We start from the raw sequence: 26,337 nt of genomic DNA, 5'->3' as shown, positions 1-26,337 counted from the left end.
TGTATATAAAAAAAATGTATCACAATCAAATCGGGTTTATCCCAGGAAGACAAAGTTGATTTAACAGTAGAAAATCAATTAATATAATTCGCCACCTTAACACGTTAAAGGACAAAAATCATTTGATTATCTTAATACATGCAGAACAATTGTCTGATAAAATTAAACATGCCTTCATGATGGGTATTCTTGACAAAGGAAACTTCCTAAACTGATAAAATTTTCTTCTTATCTCTCGAAAAACAAATATTAGACTTGGGGAAATATTGAAAGCACTCTCTTTGAAATCAAGAAACCAGCCAGGATGTCTGCTATTAATACTTCCTTTCAACAGCTTACTGGATGTCCTGATCAGCACAATAGTGTGGTAAAAAGAATCAAATGGTGTAATGATTACAAAAAAAAAGAAACAAAACTCCTTATTTGCATATGACATGATTGTGTTAAAAAATTTAAGGGGTTATATAGATAAATCAGAATTAATAAGAATCGTCTGGATGTAAAAATGCTAAATAGGAAAAAAAAACCCACAACAACAACTCTAGAAAAGGACATTTAAAAAGAGATTTAATTTAGAATAGCATAATGAACTAGAGTATATCAGGAATAAATCTAACAAAAGATGGGGAAAATTCCTTACGGAAAAAATTATAAAACTTTATGGAGAAATTATACAACTATTGAAAGCTTAAAAAAATGGAGAGTGTGTTGTTTTCATAGGTCAGAAGACTTCATAAGGTAAAGGTTGCATTCCTTCCCAAATTGATATATAAATTCTTACAGTCCCAGTAGGAAAGAACAACAGTTTTGTGTGCACGTGGGGATGTAACTTGGCAGATTGATTCTAAAATGAATATGGAGGGGCGCCTGGGTGGCGCAGTCGGTTAAGCGTCCGACTTCAGCCAGGTCACGATCTCACGGTCCGTGAGTTCGAGCCCCGCGTCGGGCTCTGGGCTGATGGCTCAGAGCCTGGAGCCTGTTTCCGATTCTGTGTCTCCCTCTCTCTCTGCCCCTCCCCCGTTCATGCTCTGTCTCTCTCTGTCCCAAAAATAAAAATAAAAAATAAAAAATAAAAAAAATAAAATAAAATGAATATGGAGGTACAGGGACCTAGATATTCTTAAAGAAATGAAACAAGGTGGGCGACTTGCCTAAAAGACACAGACATGATCAAGGCAATTGCAGTAATTAGGACATGCGGTTTTGCTACAAAGATGGACCAGTGGATTAACGGAGCAAGAATTTAAATGATGGGAAGGGAGGCAATGCTACTTTGAGAGGGAGCAAAAAGCAAGAAAGAAGACACACAGCATTTTCATTTCTTCCTTCTTTCCTTTTTTCCCCTCCTTTCTTTCCTTCCTTCCTTCAATCAACAAGTGTTTACTGAGTCCCTACTATGTGCTGGGCCTTGGGATAGAATGGTGGACGAGGAAACCCTGGGTGTTGTCTCATGGGATATCAGGATGATGGTAAACTGGGGTACAACAGGTTCATCTGATGGCAGAATCCAACTTTAGATAATGTGGCCGGGGAGGGCCTCTCTGAGGAGGTGACCTGTGGGTTGAGCCAGGAAAAACGAGAATGAATGATCTAAGTAAAGACTGGGGAAAGGCATTCCGGGTCCGGGGAATGGATGGGTAAAGGCCCAGAAGCAGGAATAGCTCTGTCACATGTGGTGAAGGAAGAGGTCTCTGTGGCTGGAGCAAAGATGAGACTGTTTGCAGAGGTAGGCAAGGCCCCGATTACGCCAAACTTTGGAGATCATCACAAGGACTCTGGGTTTTATTCTCAGAGCAATGGGAGACCACTGAGGAGTTACTTGTAAGCAATGTGCTTCGCGAACGTAAGACGATAATGCTAGGAGAAACCGTGTGCACGCGTGTGTGTGGCTGGCCGGGGGGGGGGGGGGGGGGAGTATATGGCAACTGTGTGTTCCGTCCGCTCAATGTTTCTGAAAAAATCTACAACAGTTCTAAGAAACACAGCCTGTATAAAAGCTACGAAACTGGTGATCTGGGCTGTGTGAGTTTCTTGTGGTAACGTCTCTAGATCAGGTACAGGCACGGCAGAGGGAGTATTTGGCTTTAACTTCAATATTTGGTAGGATTTTGCCAAAAACAAAAATGTGAAGGGCCAGAGGCAAAAGGTGGTTGAGTTTGTTTCCAAGGTGTGTTAATACTAAAGGACCACGGTATCTAAGCCGGGTAATGAGGAATAGGGAGATGGCGGAGGAGGAACCCCCAGAAAGGGATGGGGGTGGTGGCCGTGGTTAGGGAATGGTGGGTTGAACAGCATGTCAGGGGCAGGAAGGTGGGGGCAGGGGGGCAGGTGCCTGGCGAATTCTGTAGGCCCCAGCTGAGAGTAAACCTGCCTATTTGTAGTTGTCTGAGAATACAGGCTTCGTGGAACCAGAGCAAAAGAAGCATGTAGACGTTAAAGCACCAAGCTTGTGTTTCCCCAAGGCTATCAAAAATGTCCGTATTTTATTAGGAAACTGACTTCAGGCCCTCTCAGGGCATAGGGAGTATGGAATCTTGCTCCCTCAATGTTTGTACACGGGTGTCCCACATTGTCCATTAACTTAGGTGCCTGACCCTTGATATCATTTTCTAGATACATAGAGAAATCTGTCCTTCTAAAAACGTGTTTTAATTCCTACCTTCTCAAGTTTTCAGGTTATGGGTAAAGGGCCCATAGGCCCACTGTGCCCTTCTCTCCTTTAGTACAGCAAGAGACATCACATCAAGCAGATGTCCCAAACTGGCAGGACACAACACAAGCTTGTGTTTCCCAGGACATGCTTCCTTTGGCCTTTAGACCGCTTTTTTAAAAATCGGATGAGTAGTCAGTATTAAAATCTGGATTTCTGGTTTCTCGTGAAAAATCGCAAACTCTGACAACAATGGATAGGGCCGCCTCCTTGGCTTACATCATCCTGAGTCTCATGTAAATGCCCCTCCCTGGAGTCGTGCTCTGGTGCGGGGTCTGCCTACCTGTTTACTTGAGACAGATGTCCAGTGCCAGTATCTTTTCCTTGGCCGGCTTTCTGTTGTCGCCTTCTTGGTTCCTGCAGGCCTTTGGGTTTGCCACCCCACTAAGTCTGGGAGCTCCGTGCTGGTGAGCTGGCTCCCACACTGGGGCCCCAAGCAGACTTTCTGGCCTAGAAGTGAGATTGCTAGGCCCTGTCTCCTTCACTCTGTCCTCTCTCTCCAGACCTGGACACTGGGCCCCCGGAGGCACTGAGACAATGCTGAGGACGGCAGTGAGCCCATGCTAACGAGCCATGCCATGTTATGTCAAGGGGTTAGCACTGTGCCTGACACATTGTCCATGCTCAAGAAAGAGTAGCTGCTACGATTACCATTGTGACTGCTATTTGATAAGAGAACAGGAGGGCACAGATGAGGGAGCCCAGGCCTGGAGAGGAGAAGGCACACCCCCACTTTGAATAAGTAGGAAGGACCAAGTCTCCAGCCCCTTGGAGCCATGTCCTGCCTCCCCTACCCAGGCACAGAAACGGAAAAGTTTTCTGGCTGGTGGGGTCCCCAAAGGACAGGGTCTGTTCCCAGGGGTGTGGCTCCCTCAGTGCGGGGGGAGCCTCCCCAAGGCGCTAAGAGAGAACATTACCAAGCGGAAGGTCCGCAGCACTGACAGGCTTCCCTTCTTGGCTGCACCCAGCTCTATCAGGCTCACGGTGACGATGATGCAGTCAAAGATGTTCCATCTCTTCTGGAAGTAATAGTAGGGGTCGAAGGCAATGATTTTGAAGACCATTTCAGCAGTAAAAAACACGGTAAAGACCTGTGGTTGGAAACAAGGATCCATCTTATCAGGGTCTGTGGGGTCAGGGGGTAAGGACAAATAGGGTGACAGGGAAATGTCTAGTTTAAAAATAAAATAGCCAATCCTTTGACTTTGTTTTTATTCAGTTTCTCTGTAGTCTGCGGGTTCTTGAAGGACTGGGGATGGGAACACTCAGTGTGGTAGTAGCACAGAGTAACCTCTGGACCAGTGCTCAGGATATGCATTAGAACCCACGCTTCAGTGTTGCCATACGTATGGTCGTAGGGGTGGATAATCGTTGGGATAATAATTATTATATGATTATCTAAATGGGAAGTCAATCCGGTTCAGTTGTTTAAAAGCTTGGATTGTGGGCCAACATAGACCTGGATAAAAGTTCAACTCAAGGATGCCTGGGTGGCTCAGTCGGTTAAGCATCCAACTTCAGCTCGGGTCATGATCTCACGGTTCATGGGTTCGAGCCCCGCTTTAGGCTCTGGGCTGACAGCTCAGAGCCTGGAGCCTGCTTCAGATTGTGTGTCTCCCTTTCTCTCTGCCCCTCCCTGGCTCATACTCTGTCTGTCTGTCTGTCTGTCTGTCTCTCTCTCTCAAAAGTAAATAAACATTAAAAAAAAGTTCAATTCGGCCATGTCCTAGTTTATAAAAGCTTGCACAAGTAATGCATCCTCTCTCTACCTCAATTTACTCATCTGTATAATGGGCATAAAATGAGATAATGCATACACAATTCTTAGCAAAGGTCCTGGCCAATATAGCTCATTAATAAATAATAGCTATTAAACAAGAAGAAGAAGAAGAAGAGAAGAAGAAGAAGAAGAAGAAGGAGGAGGAGGAGGAGGAGGAGGAGGAAGAGGAGGAGGAGGAGGAGAAGAAATTATCTCTAATTTCAGCTCTGAGTGTCTTTAGTTGTCATAAACAGGAGAGGATTCTGACATTGAAAGAGGTCAGGCCCAGGCTCATGTCACAGGACAAGCAACAGGGAAGGGAGAAAAGTAAGGTAGATGGGTCAGGTGCGGTTCTCTCATTTGCTCTCAGCAAAGCCTTTCACCAGCCTGGGAAACAGGTGCTGTCATCCCCTCTACATACGAGGAAAGGCTGGGAGTTTAAGTGACCTGCCTAATGCCACAGATTGCAACCGTACAAATTCGAAGAGCATGCACTGAGTGCCCTTTGCAGGCAAGTGAGGCGCGGTAAGGGTGAGGCTGAGGTCCTGTGTCCTACAGAGACCTGGGTCCTGGGTTAATTGGCCCCACTGTTACTGCCTGTGCCATATGGGGCAGGACACTTAACCTCTCCTAGTCTCAGTGCCCTCTTTGGGGCTGTGAGGGTGGTGAGAGCCTCATAACATTGTTGTGTCTTAGAGATAACTCTTACAAGGTACCGAACTCTGCCTGCCTGTCTTGCTTTCTCTTTAAAACATGGCACTCTGCTCTGGCCCAGCAGTAAAGGCCTTTTTTCTTTCTTGTCTCAACTTCTCTAGCTATAAAATGAGGGTGGGGGCTCAGAGGTCTCTTCTGTAAGACCCTCTGTGGTCTGTGCTGACTTCTTGGAAATACGGCCTTCCTTCTCTTTCCACTTCCCCTCTTCATATCAACTTGGAATAGAATGTGGGCTCTCAGCCCAAGTGCTGCCAAAACATAAGGCATGCTGGGGCCACAGTGTCCCAGAACCTGCTGGAGTCCTTATCACTTCCCCGGATTCGGGGGGAAGGGCGGGTTTCTAGGGAAGAGTAGTCCCATTGCCCCTGAGACCCCTCCTTCCACTTGTCTGCAGCCTCCAAGGAGTCAGAAGAGCTGGACGGTCCTGGTAGACCCAGAAGGCCATCTCTAGTGGGGTGGACACTACAGTGGACTTGGAGGCAGGACCCTGACCTTCCCAGCTTCTGCTTATCATGTAACAAAGTCTAGCACAGATTTTATCTTGTTACAAGCAAGTAATACTAAAAAAAAAAAAAATAGAGGACAATTTAAAGTAGTGTCCTATCTAAACCAGATACAAAAGAAAAGTTCTGACTCCCTGGTGCTTTTGTTACAACAGCAACAACATTTCCCTGTTCCCTCCCTTTCGCTGCCTTCCTGACTCCTCTCCGACTGTCTGCCCTTAAATGACATCACTGAAAAACTACCACCACTGTGATTTACAGTCATAAAAGCAATAAAACTAGGAGGAAACCTTGCAAGTCCATAGACTGTCTTAAGATGGGCAAGTGACGTTTATCCTAGTTTCAAGGTAGAGGCAGCTGAGATCCAGAGAATTCAAGAGCCTGACCTAGGATCTGAAAAGAGGGAGCCAGCTGCCCCTTGGGCAGGACTCTCTAGGTCCATTTCCCTGTTCTGGTTTGTCCCAGGGCAATTCCCACCAGCTCAGCCTGGCCCTCCAGGCTTGATTTCCTGCCCTCAGTGTGCGCACATCTCCAGCACTGCCCCTCTGCTAGCTGGATCAACACTCCAATGAATGAGGGTATGCGGCCACCCCACCCAAAGTCCCCTGCCATGACAGCTGGGCGAAGGCTGCCAGTCACTCACAATGTTGCCTATCTGGAGCATGGCTTCGAAGGCGGGGCTCATGCGGTGATGCTCCATGGCCATGAAGACTGTGTTCACCACGATGCACAAGGTGATGGTGAGCTCCGCAAAGGGGTCTGTCACTATCCCAAAGAGAAGTGTCTTGAGCTTCACCCATGTGGGGCAGCATTCCCAGATCAGATACTTCTTAGCCAAGCTGGTCAAGCAGGGTGGGCACCTCCGTTCAGACTCCTCGAATTCTGTATCACAGGAGTGGTCAATGACAGTTGTCAGCCATGTGTCTCCTCAGACTCCCATCCCCTGGCCATCCCCTAGATTTTGTCATTACCAATAACTGCCACTTGCAATCTCCAACCCAGCACCTTGCGCAGATGGCCATTTCCTACTTTCTGAGCTCCTTCAGTCCAGCAAATCTAATATCTGTCCCCATTCAGTGTCCCAAAGCATGGACTTTTTAACTGCCCATCACCTATGTCATGCTCTTAGTTCTTAATTCACCTGGCTTAGATTTCATGTCCACTCCTCTATATACTCCTTTGCAGACACCCTCAGTTCCTTTGCCCTTCTCCCCTCCTCGCTCCCCCTCAACAGGCAGACTTCTCTCCACCTACACCCAACCAGGTGAACCTGGTTAGAAAAACTACACAGCCGTGCTGACTGGTCCCACTGTCAGAAGTTCTGCCATGTTTCTCATTTCAGTCCACTCCTTCAGTCTTCCAGACCAGCATTTCTCACTTTCCCCTCTCTCCTCCAACCTCCCCCACATCTAGTCCTCACTTTCTGCTGACCAGCTCCCTTTGACTTACCTCAGAATAAAGAATCACTCACAAAAGAACTTCCTCTTCTTCCTCCAAAGAATCTATAAGTCCCCCCGCCCCCGCCATGTTCTGCACCCCATCCCGCCCCCAGCACATGAGCTCACTCTACTCCTAACTGCGCACCTGACCAAGGCTTGTGTCATCCCCTCTCTCCCCTCTCTGGACTGTTCCCATCAGCACGTGAGCATGCTTGAAGTGTAGGTCCACTTTTCAAAACATCTCCCTGGACCACATATTATCCTTCATTTACTGTCCCCTCAACAGCAAAGTTCCTTGTAAGAGTTTTCTACACTTAATTTTCTCTGTTTTCTCACTTCCTGTTCCCTCCTTGACCCCTGGAATCAGGCTTCTACCTCTTCCCCATTTAAATGATCATTTCCCAATTATCCCCTTCCTCTGCCTCTCATAGCATCTGACAGAAGTTATAACACGGTCCTTGAAATCCCTTGTCTAGCTTCCAGGACATCATTATCTCTTGGTTTTTCTCCCATATCAGTGACTGCTTCTTCTCAATTTCAGGTGCTCTCTTTCCTCTTCTTCCCTCTGAATGTTGGAGATCTCAAGCATTCTCTCCTTGATATTTCTTTTTTTCCCTCTCTAGGTAATCTCATTGAGCCCCATGGCCCTAAAAAACCATCATCATGCTATCTCCCCCCAGATTATATGTTGAGTTACTGATTTTTTTTCCCCTAAGCACCCGGCTCATCTCTAGCTGCTTCCATTAAATCTCCATGTAGATGTGCAACTGGGGCCACCTCTACAGAAGGCAACTGCATAGCTTTAGATCTATCTATAAATGTACCTGTAAGTTATGCATTCTACAGATACACCAGCCCACATGGCAAGGAAAGATGATGTCCATTATTTATAATAGTAATAACGATAATAATAATAATAATAATAGTAATAGTAATAGTAAGAACAGCAACAATTGATAAAGTCCATTATGAAAAATGATGAGGCAGATTTATTTATGATGATGTAAAAAAACCTTACGTATATGTGACGTGTGCATGAGTGTAAATGCATAGAATATGGCGTGAAGGATGTAAGAGAAAGTGGGGGAGTACACTGAAATCCTGGAATACTGGGGAGCAGGAAGGATCTTTAGTGGGAAAGAAGTTTTCATTGTATATGTATTTGGAGTACTTGAATTTTTTTGCTAGATACATTTTTTCAAAAGAAATGAATTCATAGAAATAAATGTATCCTCCCAAATTTTGCTGTTTTATTTTCACGTAGGTAGATAAGAAATTCATATGTAGTCACATTTATCCACGTTGTTCTTTATGTTTCCTTGCTCTCGTGCCTTGCACAGAAGCCAGTCTCATCGCAAGATGTGAAAAATGCCTATTCACATTTCTTTCTGGTTCTTTTGTAGTTTCACCTCTCCCTTAAAATTTTGGTGCATTTGGAGTTTATTTTGAATAAGGAGTAAGATATTGAGCCAGTTTATTTTTCCCAACCTCTTGTTATTTGTATCAACACTGTTTATTGCAAAATACCTCATTTTCCAAAGGACTTGAAATTTCATTTTGATAAGTTATTTCCGCATATCCATATATTTTCATATGCACATGTCCATTTCTCTTCCATAGATCAGGCTATTTATTTTCAATATCACACTGTTGTAATGACTTATCATCTTGTAAGCCTTTAAAATCTTCAAAACATTTTGTCAAATAAAGTAAAAAAAATAACTGAGAAAAATAATTGTGGCTCATGTCGCAGACAAAATGCTCATTTCATTAATATGTAAGAACTCTTAAAAATCAATGAGGAAAAGATCAACATAGCAGAAAAATGATTAGGCAGTTTCTAAAGAGAAAATTCAAATGGTTTATAAATATTCAAAAAGATGTCCAGTAATACTCAAAATGAGAGAAATGCAAGACGAAGCTATACTAAGACATTATTTCATGGATCAGATTTGCAAAGATAAAGACAGTTTGATAATTGGGTTCGGGAGGATGTGGGTTGAAAGGCAGTTATCATCCATTGCTTGGGTGGGTGAGGGTTGATACATTTATGCAGAGTATCCATTGTCCGTCAAAACTGAAAATGCCTATCCCCTGTGACAAAGCGATTTCACTTCAAGGCATTTAACCTATATAGTACGTGTAGAAAGTGATGTGGTGACTGCAGAATTTACTTCCCATCAAGAAGGGAATGATTAACCAAATTACGGTACCATCTATGCAATGTAATACTAACAGTTACCAGAAAGTGTAAGGGTACTATGTAGGATGATTTTCAAAATATAGTCACTGAAAAAATTATGGCACAGAATAGCATATGTGATATGCTACCATTTGCAAGGGAGAAAAAAAAAAGACTATATATTTTTGATTGAACATACTAAATTATTTTGGGGAGGAAACACAAAACAATTGGTCTGGAGATTGTTTCTGGAGAAGAGAGTTGGGTGGACAGAAGAATATTCCCCTTTTTTTAATGTGCCCTTTAGTATCTTTTAAATCCTATATAACATATTGCTTATTCAAACAAAAGCATTCTAAATAAAAATTTGATAAAGAGATTTTATTTAGAGCAACGGAGTAAGGAATATGCTCCCCTTCTACTTCCCGAAATCAACAAAAGCATCAAGGAGACTGAGAAATAGAAATGCAAATTCTTAGCAATGATTTTTTGGATTTGATACCAAAAGCAAAGTCAACAAAAGCAAAAATAAACACATGGAATACATCAACCTAAAAAGCTTCTGCACAGCAAAGGAAACCACCAACAAAAGGAAAGGGCAACTTATTGAATGAGAGAATATTTGCAAATCACATATCTGATAAGGAGTTAATAGCCAAAATGTGTAAATAACGCCTACAAATTGGTAGCAAAAAACCAAATAACCTGATTTTAAAATGGGCAGAGGAACGGAGGAGACATTTTTCTGAAGAAGATGTGGAAATGGCTTACAGGTACATGAAAAGATGCTCACGTCACGAATCATCAGGGAAATGCAATTCAAAATACAATGAAGTATTCTCACACCTGTTAGAATGGCTATCATCAAAGACAAGAGATAATATGTGCTGGCAAGGATATGGAGAAAAGGGAATCCTGTGCACTGCTGGTGGGGATGTAAATTGGTGCAGGCACTCTGGGAAACAGTATGGAGATTCCTCAAAACATTTAAAATAGAACTACCATGTGACCCAGCAATTCCGCATCTGGGTATATATCCAAAGGAAATAAAATTACTATCTCAAAGAGACATCTGCACCCTGATGTTTATTGCTGCACTATTCACAATAGCCAAGATACAGAAACAATCTGTGTCCACCAGTAGATGAATGGATAAAGATGTGAAACACACCCACACCCCCACACCCCTATCCATGTATTAAAATATTATTCAGTCATGAGAAAGAAGGAAATCTTGGTGTCTGCCCTCAATCTTGAGGGCATTATGCCAAGTGAAATTAAGTCAGACAGAGAAAGATAAATAACTGATACTATATAGTATCATGTACCTATGTGGAATCTTCCAAAAAAAGATGAATGTGTGAGTTGTGAGGGGTGTGGTCATTAACTAGTTAGCGAAATCCTTTCACAATGTATACATGTATCAAATCTTCACAATGTGCACTTTAAATATCTTACAATTTTGTCAATTATATCTAAAAAACTGAGAAACATCTTCACAGATTAAAAAAAAAAAAAAAAGAATGTGCCGTCCTTCGACTTCCAGAAACCACTGAAGGCATCAAGGAAACTCAGAAACAGACATGCAAACTCTATTTTTGATGAAAGTCAAAAACATCTGTAAACTCAAATCATAAGTTATGTGCAAAGGCTTTCAAATACTGCACAGGTCAGTCAGGGTACAGGAGAGTGCTCCGAAAGGGCACTTTAAATGACAGATATGTAAACTGGCACGGCATGGTTTTCTAACGCAGTTGGCATACCCTGGGCGGGGGGGGGGGGGGGGGGGCGGCGCAAAATCAATCATTTCTAGTTGAAACAAAAGCAGGCGCTTCCCCGGACCTATTTTGGCACTAAAAAGCGCGGGAAGCAATGTTGCAGGAGGAATCCTGAGGATGCGCCATTATGGCAGGAAGCCCCTGTCTGTGAGGTGGCACAGGAAAACCCTCAGCCTTGTAAATAGCCTGAACATTGCTGACCTTGATTATCTGGGGGGATACAGAGTCTCAGAGAATCATGCACTTGCCAGCTTGGGACATGATCACAGACAGCTCTTTGCCCTAAAAGAACCTCCTGCAGAAACCTAATCCAGAAAGAACCTCTTCCTTTCCTTCTGTTACAGTTAAAGAGATGTCCCTCCTCCCGTTAAGTCTCCACTTGTGCATCCTCTCCTGCCACGTCAGGAATTGATGGAATGTTCTCTTTCCTTTATCTTCATTCTTTCCCATTCTTATGGATCCTCCCCATTAGCATGTAAATATGCTTACTTGCATTTATTTATTTATTTATTTATTTATTTATTTATTTATTCATTCATTCATCCATCCATCCATTCATTCATTCATTTATTCATTCAGGTCAAGATGAACTTTATTATTATTATTTTTTTGTCTTTTTAAATATAACTTATTGCCAAATTGGCTTACGTACAACAGCCAGCATTCATCCCAACAAGTGCCCATCACCCACTCTCCCCCCTCCCCCACCCCCATCCACCCTCAGTTTGTTCTCTGTATTTAAGAGTCTCTTATGGTTTGCCTCCCTCCCTCTCTGTTTGTAACTATTTTTCCCCTTCCCTTCCCCCCCCACCATGGTCTTCTGTTAAGTTCCTCAAGATCCACTTATGAGTGAAAACATGATCTGTCCTTCTCTGACTTATTTCACTCAGCGTAGTGCCTTCCAGTTCCATCCACGTTGCTGCAAATATGCTTTTTAAAAACTCCACACAAGAAGCAAAAAAAATCTTCCTTCAAAGCTACCTACACGCTGGTGTCATTTTCTATCTCTTCCCCTTCACAGGCAAACTTTTGAAAAATGTGTCTGTATACAATATGTCCTTCTCCACCACTGCACCCCCGTTCTTCAGCCTCCTCCCCTACGCTGCCAATCCTCTTTTGCTCAGATCACCAAAGAGATCCATGTGACTAAAGTCCTGGATTCCTTCTGGGCTTGATCTTACTTGATCTTTCTATAGCATTGTCCCTCTTGACCTTTGTATTCTTCCTGAAGGAATTCAGACCCTTGGGTCTGTGTTGGGTTCTTCTGGGTCTTTTCCTATTTCTGGGCATTCCTTCTCAGCCTCCTCTGCTGGCTCTGTCTCTTCTGCTCAATGACCAAACATTACAGGGTCTTTAGAGCTCTGCCCCAGACCTTCTCCTCTTACTCAATTCCCTGTGTCATCTAATCCATTCGCACCATTCCAAAAGTACCACCTACATTCAAACAGCTTTAAAATCTGTATCTCTAGGCCACCCTCATCTTCTAAGTTCTAGACCCATTTATTATAATTCTGACTTCCTACTGGACATTCCCACCTGGATATCCCAAGGGCATCTGAAACCCACTATATCCCAGACTCAACTGATGATCTTTCCTCTCATCTTTCCCCATTGAACCCCTCTAACACGTTCCTTTATGAGTATCCCTTCAGTCGCTTATGCCAGAACCATGCAAACCACCAAGTCCTGGATCCTACATCTCTTAGCTCTTAAATCCTCCCTTTTCCTATCACTCCCACTGCCACCACCCCAGAGTCCAGGCCCTGCCATCTCTCAGCTGGTTTCCTCCCCACTGGTTTCCTTGCCAACACTCTTCCCCTCTTAATTCCATTCTCTACACGTATTCAGAGTAACCTTTATAAAATGCAAATGTAGCTCCCTTGCCTCCAATCCTTTAATGGCACCTCACTGCTTTTAGGATGAAGTCCAAAATCCTTAATTTGGTGTAGGAAATTCTGCGGGTCTGGCCCCAGTCCATCTCGCTAGCCTTATTTTGAGCCCCTCTCTTCCTCGCTCTCTGTGTTCCTGCCACATCAGGCCTTTTCATTTCTTCAGATATTATGCTGTCTTCTGCTTCAGAGATTTTGCCGTCCTTTCTGCTTGGAATACTCCCCTAACCCCAGGCTAAACTTACTGTATTTCCTTTAGCATCCTACACTTCCCCTTCAAGACACTCAGCAGCCTGGTAAGAATTTGTTCCACGTCCCTCTCTCCCACTCAGCACGAGGGCAGAGACTGTGTTGTGCTCACACTGTGCTCCTGCTTCTGGTCTTCTGGTCTGGACAACTGTCAAGTGCTTGCTGGTGTGTCAAACAAAGATGGTTCACGTGCCCTGAGCTCAGGGAACTGCCAAGTTCTTATTGGCTTGGGTCAAACTTCCCCAGGCACGATCATTCCCAAAGAGGTGGCTTCTGTGTCCCTCGTCACAACCCTTGACAGTCCCATGCATCCCTCCTATATTCCGTGAGTGTAGTGGTTATAATGTCAGACCAGAGAAGATCACAGGTCATCTGCCCTATGCTCAAACAACCTTGACCTCTTTGCCCTAATCTAAGGTTGTCTGTACCCAGATTCTCTTAAAGATGTCCGTGTGTCTCCTGCTTTTCCTAGTCTATTCTCACAGCACCTTTCTTGAGGGGAAGTGCGTCCTACCTCAGGATATCTGACCATTCCTTATCCTCTTCCTGTTTATCAGTTCAGGTCATTGCAATGAGCACCACACCCAAACGTCACTCTCATCCACCAACAACTGTTGAATGCCTACTATATGCCACACACTGTCCTTTCAGGTACTGGAAATCCAGCTGTGAGCAAAACAGACACATCTCTGCCCTTATTTACAACTGAGCAAATAAGAATGGCCAACGTCTGGGGCACCTGGGTGGTTGAGTCAGTTAAGCGTCTGACCCTTGATTTCAGCTCAGGTCATGATCTTATGATTTGTGAGACTGAGCTGAAAGCGCGGGGCCTGCTTGGGATTCTTTCTCTTCCTCTCTCTCTCTGCCACCCCCCCACCCCCGCCCAATAAATAAATAAATATTAGAAAAGAAAAAGAATAGCCAACATCTGCTGAATATTTACCAAGGGCCAGTCATGTATCTAAGCACTTTACTTATGCTAACCCACTTAATCCTCACAAAACCCTAGAAGATAAACACATATTCACTCTTTTACAGGTTAGGCACCGGAAGCACAGAGAAGTTAACGGAGCTCCAAAGTTGCACAGCTTACCCAACGTGGCAGGCCCAAGATGCAAACCCAGGCAGTCAGGCTCCAGGGTCTGTGTTCTTAACTATTATCCTCTGTTGCTTCTCATTGATTCAGAGATCTCTTTTGTTCTTACCTGAATCGGGATGTGTTTAGAACATTCATTTTGTTCGTTCCTGTCTCATTCCCAACAACTACACTGCATTTGCCCTTCACCTGTCATGGAACTCTGTCCTGTAGGTTCTCATAAGACCACTTCTCTTACTTCATTGAGATTTCTGGTCTCCCTAGAGAGAACGGCCTTCGACATCCCCCCTTATCTGAAGCAGCCCCTCTGCAGTCCCTTATTCTCCATCTCCTACCTTACTTTCTTTTTTCTCCTACTATTATCCCCACCTGAATCTCTGTTTCGGTTTATCTGTATACCCCCCCCCCCCCCCCCCCCCCAGAATGTAGATTCCATGTGTGCAGGCTTCTATCTTGTTCACCACTGAATTCCCAGCACCGGAGTAATGCCAGACACATAGCAGGTGTTTGTCAAATGCTTGTTGAAGAGTAAATAAATGAAAGAAAAAAAAAAAAGAGGAGGAGGCAGCTTGATAATTCTGGGGAATAAATGAAAAAACAAGCTGTTTGTTTTTAACATTAACTGTCTGATGGCTAAGAGCAAAAAGGAAAAAGAATCCAAGCAACCCACCTGGCCAACAAAAAGTCATGGGCATAGATAGCATGGTTAGATTCTATGCAGCCATAAAAAATGTTAGGCATACAGACATTATTACAATGGCAAATGATTTTTGATAAATAATATGAGAAAAATGTACACACTGTTGTTACTGAAATATGTATACATTTCACAAAGCACAAATTCATGCATGCAAGAAAAGTATCTTGAATTCATAATTGAATTCACTATACACCACAAGTCCTCAACCTGGGGATCTTGTTTTGGTTAATTCAGTGTCTGCTATTACATCACTATCTGAGGTTGCATCTGAGTTCTGAAGAGCTCAGGGTCGGAAGAGTGCTGGGCTGGTCCTTGGTCATTGCCAAGTATATTTTACTGGAGTCATTGTAGTTCCCACGTGGTCTCTGGTGGGAGAGCCACCGAGATGGCTGTTCTCTCTTTGCCTCTCACTCACCTTCCCTAACCCTCAAGTGGGCCAAGGTCATCACCTAGCTACTTTCCTGCTATGCAGGCCACGGGGCACTCTCAGAGGCTGCCTAAGGCTTTCTCTACCCAGGTAGGTCACCTGCTTCTCTACTGTATAGTTTCTGTACCATGCTGGGCATGTGAGTCTTTTTCTAAGACTTGCCACCTCTCACTTCCCCTAGAAAGTAAGGCATAGATTGGCTCTGTTTTCAAATCCCTCAAACATCTTTTTTTGTTTGTTTGTTTCGCCATGCCCTCCCCCACAGTTAGGATTCAGTACAGGGCTGGGAGGGGAGCACACAGAGCCCTTTCTCAGGAACACACCAGCATCTAAGTTCCCCCTCCCTCCTTCAGCCCAGTACACGTTAAATTTGTCTAGGGGAGATACATGGCTGGACAAGACTAAGGCCATATTTTCCATGCCCTGAGGCAAAATAAAGGCCGGATAAGAAGACAGGCCTTATACAGGATACAATCATGCTCTTTGGGAACCTGTGTGTCAGGTGACCATGACCCAGTGCTGTTGCCTTCTTCCAGGTAGAAGCAACTGGAACTTAGACACATCCCTGAGGAGGGTGAATGGGCTCCCATTTGATTGATAGAGCCCTAAATTAACAAGAATTTAGTTAAATTGACTGATTAATTTACTTAAATTATCTTCCAATGCTCAGCATAATGTGGGCTTGAGACAGAAATTAAGTTATAACCATACGAGTTACAACCATGAAAAATGACAGGATAATTTCACCATATTTGAAAATTAAGGACTGTAAAATTTCTTGCATACCTGAGGTAGCTTGACATTCTCTGGTTTCTGCCAGATGACTTTCTAAAATTTAGTTTTATGAATACATATGAGGCTGATGTTAATTTAAACAAGAGATGAATAGGGTGTTCCAAACTCATTGGATTCTATTGTTTTTGAATAATTATCCACATTTAAAAAAACACATTGATAAAGGGTGATGGGACCAAGGGCATAAGAAAGAGGAGTATTTAGGATCCCAGGACACAGATGGGCGATATATTTGACACAGATTTGGGGCATCCCCTGTGCTGCTCAAATGCAGACTCATCACAGCACAGTTGATGGAAATTCCAATGAGCAGTACTTACCCTCAAGGACAGAGGTCATGATGCTGACAACACTCATTGCCCTTTGGGCTCGGAAAGGTTCATTCAGGTATTCTGCTGATAAGAAAGTCTTCTTCTGTCCTGCATCAAATGCCTGCTGGGACACAAACAATCAGGATATTCCCCCAACCTGAAGTCATCAGTGGCAAAAACGGGTCACTCAGCCTCTTATTGGCCCATCTCATGTGGTTGTGAGTTGCCTGGTGAAGCTATGTTCCTCTGTAGCTGTGCTTTCCCATTTGGGAAATGGGGCTGCTTCTTGAACTTGGGGTAAGAGCTTAGGCATGAGGACCAGGACATAGAGTTGGGGGTGCAAGCAGAGTCTAGCTTTGTAGCTGACATTGTAACCTGGGCTCACCTGAGGGTCTGCTAATTCCTGCCTGAGGACAGAGTCCTTGGGCAGCAGCGTGGGCATGGGGCTGCCTCAAGGGTCTCTGAGGTTTCTACTAAAGGGAAGTGACAGCTGCAGGAGCGGTGGGCCAGGAAGTCATTCCAAGGCTTCGTCTGCGCTGTGCATATGGTGTTCAGACAGAATTCCTCTTCCAGGACAGGTGTTTTTTGACCTCCCTTCTGATAGGCCCCTTTCTCTCCCCAGCATATAACTCAGTTCCAGCTCCGGTCCTTTTCTTTCTGAGGGAATATTCATGTGTCTTGATTCTCCAGTGTTAGTTGTTTGACACAGCCCTTTTGAACCTTCCCTCTTTGGGCCCTCCCGGGGAAGTTCCACCTGGGTTCTGTGCTCTAACTCTAGTCCTACACTACCCCAGATGTGGGGAGTCTGGGGCCCAGAGAAGCTGATTCTGGCACTGCACAAACATTCAGAATCCAAATTCAGCTGGCATGAGCACATGCCATAGGTGAAGTTCATAGGTAGATAGTAAGTATTTTAATACATATAAAGAATGTTCCGAAAGTTTTCAACCATGAGGACTCAACAAGAGATGCTAGCATAGCTATTGTTATTTTCAGGCAAATGTGTATCAGTGCAGGCACTTTATGGTTCCATTTAACCCTTCAGCCATTTAGAAACCTTTTTAATGGGGGACTTGGAGGCCTGAAGAATTTAAGGGGCTTGTTACAGGTGACTCAGTTGGTAAATGGCAAACCTGTGATTGAAACCCACGGTCGTGTGACACAGAGGGCTTAAAGAGTTAATCTTACACTAGCTGAATAACTTAACTAAAATGAATCAAAGTCAGAATATCTAGGGAGGTGATAATCTAGGGAGAAATTCCTGAATGAGGTATTTTCTGGAGTGTTAAAGCAACTCCAAGAGAGGTCTGCAGGTTGGCTTTGACTTTTGGACTCTGTTGATGACTCTTTGTTGGCTCTTGGAGACCCACTCTCTGCCTTCTCTACCCCGCCCTGTGCCTGGGGAAGGTGGTCTGTACTCTCTCGTTCTGGTCAGGCTTGGCCGATGGGAGGCACAGACAGAAGATCAGAGTCTGGAAGGAGAGGGACTATCACCTGGCTTCTTCCCTGCAGCGCTGTGACTGACCTCCCCCCCTGGATCACAAGTTCTGTGGGACCACCCAGCTCTTGCTGGGTTCTGGTTCTGGTCCTTCCCCTCACCACTTCAGCCTACGCATATAACAGCTTCCCACCATTGCTCATCTCTAAGTGCCTCACTGTCCCTTCTCAGTTCAAAGCCCGGTGCATACCTCTCGCCCAGTTGCCCGCTGGAGTGGTATCTGTTTCTTGCTGGGATCACATGGCATCCAATCAGAGATGGAGCTAAGGTAACCCTGTAGGACTTATCCAAGTCAGGAGAGCCATATCCTGGTTAGTCTACAAGTCTGTTTGAGAACTGCTCTGGGTCCCTGGCTAGCCAGAGAGGGCAAATGAAAAACACTGGAAGCATCATTACTGAAACTAAAGGGAGAGCTCAAATTAAATCACAGCTCACAATCCAATGAGGAGTCCCTGGTTTTCCATTGCACTCTGCGATTATTCTATGAAGAGTGCTCACCAGTTAGTCACTGTTGCCTAATTTGTACATTCTGGCAAGTTATTGCTTCTCTGAGTAAAGCAAGGGATACTTTGCTTCTGCTAATATCTATCCAGGGCACCTCCCAGGATTTCTCTGGGTCCCATGGGCCAAACCCAGCATAGTTTGCACAGAGCTACAAGCAGAAAGAGAAGAACCTTCCCTTTTTCCCATACTCATCCAGGAACCAGGCAGGCCTGTCTCTAAAGCAGTAATAGTGAGTGGAGACAGAGGAACACAGAAAAAAATAAAAGGATCAGCTGGAAAATAATTCGTATTATTGTACTGCAGAGGAAACCAGAAAACCGGTTTGACCTCAGGTAAATCCAATATCTCTGACTCTCACCTGCCCTGTCTGTAAAATGGGGATAGAGGGGAAATGTTGGACACAGTGTTGTCTAAAGGAGCCTTCCATGGGTGGCACTCAGTGTTTGTTGGCCCTCACCTGGAGGGCGGCTCAAGAGATCTGGAGCATTGACGAACTTACCGAGACTTCCATGCCTCCAGGAGCAAGCTCACCAGTGGGCAACGTGGAGTGTCCGTCTTCTTCAAGTCCTGAGCCAGGGTTGGAGGGCTGAGGCAGCGGACTCCTAGGGAGGGGGCCTTGCTGGCCGGCACCCCCACCCAGCAGCAGGGAGCCCCGACGGCTGTCACGGTCTCCAGGAAAGACTCCATCATCTGTGGCCCCATCAGGGAATGAGGCGTCCAGGCAAGGGGCCCGGAAACGGAACACACTGCCGTGGCTAGCCCGGCGCCTCCCAGAGGTGAGACCTAGGAAAGACTGGGCATTGCCCCAAAGGACCAGGAAAAAAGGCAGACTGGAAGCTCATCCTGCAGGCATATCTGGGGCTCAACACTTCCTCCACCCATTCCTATTTCCCTGCCCTTATTCTCATGCCTTTATTCCAGAAAAAAATTTAAGACATAGATCCAAGGGGTATTCTAGGTAAACATGGGAAGAGAACAGGGGAAAAGAATATTTTTGACATGGCCTGGGAAAAGGCCAAGAGTGATTGCAGAGTGCTTAAGATCAGCAAGTAGGTCACGATGGCCAAGGATGTCAGAAGACAATCTTGTCACCCAGACGAGTCAGCTATTTACAGCCTTAGCCCATAGGACTGGACAAAACTGTCTTAAATTCCCCGCTCCACAAGTAAAGCTGTGACCTAAGGAGACTATTATGCACACCAGTATTGGAACAAGCTCGGTAAATGGTTTGTTGAATGAACAAGTGCACTTTATTGTCTGAAAATTAGGTTCTGCAATTCATTAGATCCAGCCTATACAAATGTGAGAGTTTGTGTGGTGCAGGAGGAGACGAGAGCTTTGTAATGTAATGAGCTTCCAGGATCCCTTGAGGCAAACTTTGAATAGTCAACAATGGGGAGATTGAAGGGAGAGTTGCAGCCTAATTTCCTGGAAGAATAATGCCATGCCTCCAGATCAATAAACATTTCCCATCAAAATCTTCCACTGAGGGAATGGCGAGGCTTACAGTTGCCAGAGAAAAGGAGCTAATTCACAGGCCTAGAGCCCCTGGAGGGTGAGTATGCTGGGTTGGCCAGTGCCCACCACCACTGTGGGAGCCTGACCATAACAAGTTGTCAGTTCTATTCTAAGCCATATGAACTATTTCTAGACATCTACACGCTGACTTGCTACCAAACTTTGTCATACTGCTGAATGTCCCCCCCTCCTTAATTCCTCTTATTTACTAAACTACTAAAGTTGGGACATTTTGTCAATTAGAGTCCTCCTTACTTATCCCCCTATCCCACAGAACTGAAGTTTCCTTTTTGGATTATTTGGAGCCCGACACTGTTCAGCAACTATCATTGCAATCCTGGTATCATAAACAGAGCATTCTTTGCCTAGAATATATGTCCAAGGATTACAAAACTCATAAAACCCCATGAATCCTTCCCACTTTTGAAGTAAAGGAGTAGAATTAGCAAATTCTTATTAAAAATGGGATGGCTGAGTTATTTGCAGGTGGGCAGTAAGCAAACAAATGAAACAAACTAAGAAGAAAATTTTGGTCCCATGTTTGACAGGTGGTGCTTCCCTGGCCACCAATTAATATTTCAGAATTAACCTGTTTGACCAATGGTGGCCAATGACTTCTGAATCTAAGTACTAGACTTGTCTTAAAACGCATCACCCAAGCAGGCCAACTTGTGTCCTGGGGGTTCCCTGAAACCTCTGCTGTGTCTCTTGTTGTTTGCTACCCCTAACCTCTCACCCACTGCTGCTGTTTGGAAAATGACTTTATATAAACACTGCTGATGGTCTGTTTACCACAGGAACGCACCTGGGAAAAGAGGAAGGGGATGCCCTCTTGAATGAATTTCAATCCTTTAGTTAGCATGAAAGAGGTACCCAAAGGGTGCTTCCCTGCTTTGGCACATATACGTTCTATTTTAGGCCTGGAAAATACTCCTCCCCCCCTCCCCTGCAGTCCTCAGTTATTAGAGGAACCCCTACTCACTATTTACTATTCATCTCAATGATCTCCTCCTCCGTGAAGTCTTTCTTGATACACCTCCACTCCCATAAGCGTGGATGCTTCCTCTTCTATTCCCAAAACACCATGTATGTTTCCCTAATATAGTATATAGCACACAGTTGTTTACATATCTGCCTCCTCCAAATGGAAGTCCTTGGGAAATGGACCATCAGTCACCTCTAGGTGCACATCATGCACCTAGTATTGTTGAATTAACAAGACACAGTTCCTCTTTTGCCCATTTGAAGGTAAACCTAGCTGGAGAGATGAGCACACATGTCCATCTGGTGTGTTTGTGTCCAATTATTGGACAGCCGGGTGCTAATTTATGTGAGGCTGACTGTATGAGGGGAGTTAAAGCCCGATTCGCAGTATCATCGACATTTCCATGGAGGCTATGATTCAGTCTGTCCTGTGATTGTCAGAGCCCTAGTGAAATCCCCTTTGAAATGTCTTCTGAATTGTACCCCGTGCATGCCAGGTGCTGCTTAAAACAGGCAGAACAAGGAAGGGAAGGGCACAGAATCTGATGAATGAGGAAGTGTGGCTATCACTGAGGCCAGTGTGCATGTGAGTATATCTGTGTACATATATGCACACATAAGTCTGGGGATTATAGAGACAGTATTATAAAAAGTAGAATGTCCTTCAGATGAGCATATGAAAAGAGACCGAGAGGGAACTGAGGGACAGGAGGCCTGACAAATAGCCAGTTGATCCCCTCTTCCATACTATTAGTGTGGGAACTGCTCTTTCACAAAGGGATTATGATCTCTTAGGCCTCTGGAAAGGACGTGTTTGCCATACACAGGACTTCCAAGGGAGAGAGGGGTGATGGGACGAAACTTGGTGAGGCTAGGGAATCTTGGAGTGGGATGCAGAAGATTTGGGTGGTGGACAGAATTGTTACAGGGTCTAGGGAGGTTCTGAAGTTATTCCGAGGCTGGACTGTATCACAGAGATGGGGGCTGTAATCTTCTTTGCCAGCAACAGGTGAGAGTCTGGGTTGTGGGGGCTGAGGCAAAAAGTCAGAAAGAAGCTTGTAAATGATTTCAGCACCACAAACAGAATTGCAGATCAGAGTGTTAGAAGGAAGCTAACGCTTCCTGTCCACAGGTCCATGGACACCTCAAGGTCAGCATGTCCGATATGGGCTCACCACTTTCCCTACAAACCTGGTTTCTTCCTCCGGTGCTCCTCCCTTAGAATCACCACCCATCTGATTGCCCAATTCTGAAAACTGGGAGTCATCTTGGACTCCTCTCTCCTTTTTCCACATTCCACAGTCCCAGTCTCCTTGTCCCCTACCCCCAGGAAAAGTCAGAATCCACCCCTTTTCCGTATCCACGATGCCCCTCTCTTAGTTTAGGCCACCATGTGGTGGGGGGGTCGATGTGCTGTCTGGATTACTAAAACATCCTCCCAATGAGCCTCCTGCTGTCTGCCTGCCACAAACCTCTTCCCAATCCAACCTATTGTCCGTGGCGGCTGCAAAGGCGGGTAATCTTTAGAACACGAACTTGAGCGCCTTACCATCCTGCGTTGGTTGTAAGGATCAGATTGGGGTGATTTGCTGTCATCTGTGGAGCCCTCTGACACCCTCGGCTTCATCCTGGACATTCTCTCACTGGCAGTTTTGGAGGCTAAAGGTGATCCATTGTGGGAATGGAGAGAAGCTGTGTCAATCCCCAGGGCTGCCAGCACCTGAAGAGAGAGAACAGCAGCTGCAGCCAACAGTATGTGCTGGAGCTTTGCATAAATGTGCCCCTCAGACGTGGGATGCCACAGAGGTGAGGGCATCTAGAACAGAGAGGGTCAGGATTAGGACCTGGGTGGTGGTGGGATTGAGGCATGGCAGGAAGGGCCACCTCTGGGTCATCTCTTTCATTTGCACCCTGTCATGTGTCCTGCTGATTCCCTGCCCAAATCCCTTTTACCAGGTCAGTCCACTCAGCTTCAGCAGCTTGAGAGTTAGCTGTTAATGGATCACAGCCACAGCATCCTGCAGAATATTTCCTTTCATTGTACATTTGGCTGGGGGCGGGCATAGGGGTGTAAAACGCCAGCCCCCTTGTCTCAAGAAAGGCTAACGTTGTGGTACTAGTCATGCCCCAGAACTCTGCATGGGATCAGGCTGAAGGTAGTCTCTAGCTGAGGCCACTTTCTAGTTTAATTCATCTCCTGTCCTGCTTCCTTCTTTCTCCTTTTCCTGACGGCACCCCTCAATAAATCACTGGCACAAGATCTTGATTCAGGTTCCCTTTTTGAGAAAACCTGACCTAAGTTGGTGCCTGAGGTACAATAAATCGTTCTTACAGTTCCGTAGCATGACAGCCTTAATGTAAGTGGCTTCTCCAGACCTCTCCCCAAGAACGTTCAGCCTGCAGCAGATTTCACAAAGCGTGCACCCCTCACAGACCTCCTGCTCCTTCCGGAGCATCTCGAGGGCCTCCTGGAACTTTTTCTCCTTGGCTTCAATTTCATCAATGGTGGCCTGGTTCTGCTCCTCATATGCCATGGTGACCACAGCCAAGATCAAGTTGACCAGGTAGAAAGACCCCAGAAAGATGACCAGCACGAAAAAGACCATATACATTTTCCCAGAAGCCCTCAGCGTCTGCAGATTCAAGAGAAAGAAGAGAGATCTGTATCCAGAGTACGTGGGCCCCTGACATTGCCAGACTCTTCCAAGAAAAATGTAGGCATGCATCTGACTCCCCGGCCTCCAACCAAGTCCGTAGGGGGGCATGCAGCTCAATACCTGCTGGTAGAGGCGTTCCCAGGAATCCTGTGTCATGAGGCGGAACAGTGACAGGAAAGCCCAAGCAAAGGAGTCGAAGCTGGTGTAGTTAAAATCTGGGTTGTCAGATGTTTTAAGACAGAAATAACCTTCAGGGCAATGGCTGCAGCAAGAATAGAGAAGGTCATCAATTGCACAGCCCCTCTGTTTACTGGGGGCAAGGCAGCCCTGGGCTGTAGGAAGACCATAGGCGTTGAAGTCAAAGATTGGAACTCAAGACCTGGCCTCCCTCTGATTAGTCGGATGACCTTGATCTCCTTAAGGCTCAGTTTCTCTTGCATATTTAAATGGGGATGGTAATACTTTCACTTCAGAGTTTCATGCAGAGGGGTACGGCCAGGGAAGGCCAGCTGACTGCCTCGACATGATCCCATAAGGTGGCTAACTCCCTGCAAGTTCATACCAGGGGAGGGAGAGTCAGTGCAATAATGCAGACTTAAGACCTGAGCGTCTGGCATCACCTGCCAACCTGTCCGTCAAAGGACTCACACTGGGGAGTCAAGCTCACTCCCCAATTATACGTAATAATGAAAATGATACTTTCCACTTACTGAGCACTTACTATGTGCCCCTCTCTCTCCTAAGTGCATTACAAATGCTATAATTTAATTACCTTAACAATCCTTTCTTACAGATGTGGAAGCTGAGGTTCAGAAAAAGGAAGTCAGCTGCCTGAAACCATACAGATGCCAGTATATTTATTTAAGAGGAGGAGTATATCTGTCAAGTAGCCTATGAAGACTGACTGATGAAGAAAGGCCAACTTGAAGATAACCACGTGAGTACTGAGGGGGGCAGTGATGGACTGACTCTTTACTCTCTCACGATAAGGGAGTAAGTTGATGTAAAGAAGTCTGTCTAAGCTCAAGGCATGTGACGTGCTCTCACCCGCCCCAGTGGGATGACTCTGCTGAGAAAACAGTAATTCCTTGTTTGGAGTTTGGGATTCTATGGCTCCAGCATGCCTCCACCAACACCAGTCTCAGGGGCTGTCCTTATCCTAGACATCCATGCAAACACATAATCCTGGGACCCATACAGTTGATTAGGGTCCCAGCAACTTGACTATGATTAATCCCAACTCTATCTTCAATCTCGGTTGGAGATTTGCGAGTTCCTGCACTCTATAGGCCCACGTTTAAAGACAGATAGTCTTTTGTTTTGCCCTCTGAGGAGCTAATCAACCTGTTACCTGTAGGTCTGCTTGTTAACTCCGAGGGTAGCCGTATGTCTACGTCTTCCATTAAACCCCACTACAGCTGTTACACATCAACAACGAATTGCTCTGAGAATTAAGTGAGCCCACAGTACAAAGGTTCTCTCATGGTGCCTTCAGCATCGTAAGTATTGTATGTAAAATGAAGATGAAAATTCCTGGTATTTTTAACCTGCACTGACCAAAAGAATGGACTGGAAGAACATATTTGAAAGAATCCTGGAAATCATGAAGTGTTTCCTAGTACTTGGTCTCCATTTTGAGAACAGTGCCACTGGTCAGTGCGGGCCTTTGCTCGGGGCTCTGGCTTCTCTGTGGCCCGGCACAGGACATAGGTTCTGTCTTCACAGGATGCTGTTCAAGTCTCACTCCACCCATCATCCTGAACGGGCCTCTCTTGCCTTTCCAACCCTATCCACCCCTTTATCTCCTGGCCAGGACCTGCCCAGCAGGATGTCTGGCCTTTTTTGGAGCTGCGTTGGGGGGCTACGGATGAACCCCATAACTTTACCACAGTAGGTTGGGCTACTCTGGAGCCATCGCCATGAGAGATGCCATTATCCAGACAAGAAAAGGAATTGAGGGGGCCTTCAGTTTAGATTTAAGCCAAAGGCAAATGATACCAGAACAACCCCATCCCTGAGCCAAAGAACCAAATGCCAAGTGCATTTGTGAAGAAAGAGGCCAAGGAGCTGATGTTGATCAAATTCTCCACCTCCATCCTTCAGCTCTGAGATTGTTTTTCTAGTGAGTAGATCAAGGCAAAGCTCTATATAGGTCTCCCTCAGCTCCACATGGGCAATATGGAGTTGTTAGCCCTTCAGGGAGTGGGGTCATTTGGGCTCAGGGCTTCGGATCCCCAGCTGTGGAGATGGGAAAGATGAGCCTTGCTGATCTGTGGCCTGAACTCTTTCTGCTCATGCCCGCCCCTGAGTGGTCAAAGCATCAGGCAAGCTTGAGGGGACCCCGAGCCCCTTGCTTTGTCTCACATTCTGTTCTGCCACCTGGAACGGCCTCCATCCAAACCATCTCTTGTTCAACCAAACTGGAGACACCCTGCCTGCCCTTCAATGCTCACCTCGACCACCACCTCTAGGAAATCTTCCCTGGCCTCCTGCCCTGCCTCCCGCCATCACCTCACTGTGTTTCCCCGGCCCATGGAGTCTCTAGCACAGTACTGCTTCTTCACAGGGTAGCATCCTTATGTATATGCATCAGAGCTCACAAACTGGCAGCTTGCAGGCTGAAT

The 26,337-nt window shown here is 45.4% G+C and overlaps 1 protein-coding gene across 3 annotated transcripts in view; it reads right to left on the bottom strand.

The window, feature by feature from the left end:
- SCN10A (sodium voltage-gated channel alpha subunit 10) overlaps positions 1-26,337 on the bottom strand; it is a 94,728-nt gene that overhangs the window by 37,880 nt on the left and 30,511 nt on the right. For 2 of the 3 annotated variants that reach the window (XM_049628985.1, XM_049628987.1), the window contains exons 8-14: positions 23,834-23,975; positions 23,492-23,689; positions 22,606-22,776; positions 19,054-19,347; positions 16,562-16,673; positions 6,330-6,568; positions 3,628-3,801 (exon numbers count right to left, since the gene is read on the bottom strand). In XM_049628985.1, the coding sequence (XP_049484942.1) occupies positions 3,628-3,801; positions 6,330-6,568; positions 16,562-16,673; positions 19,054-19,347; positions 22,606-22,776; positions 23,492-23,689; positions 23,834-23,975 (1,330 nt within the window). The remainder of the gene's footprint in view (positions 1-3,627; positions 3,802-6,329; positions 6,569-16,561; positions 16,674-19,053; positions 19,348-22,605; positions 22,777-23,491; positions 23,690-23,833; positions 23,976-26,337) is intronic. The other variant, XM_049628988.1, reaches the window with a different exon arrangement.

This window comes from Panthera uncia, chromosome C2, assembly GCF_023721935.1.
Source record: "Panthera uncia isolate 11264 chromosome C2, Puncia_PCG_1.0, whole genome shotgun sequence".
Classification (NCBI taxonomy): domain Eukaryota; kingdom Metazoa; phylum Chordata; class Mammalia; order Carnivora; family Felidae; genus Panthera; species Panthera uncia.
The sequence above is the reverse complement of the archived record's forward strand: the minus strand, read 5'-3'. Positions and strand labels throughout refer to the sequence as shown.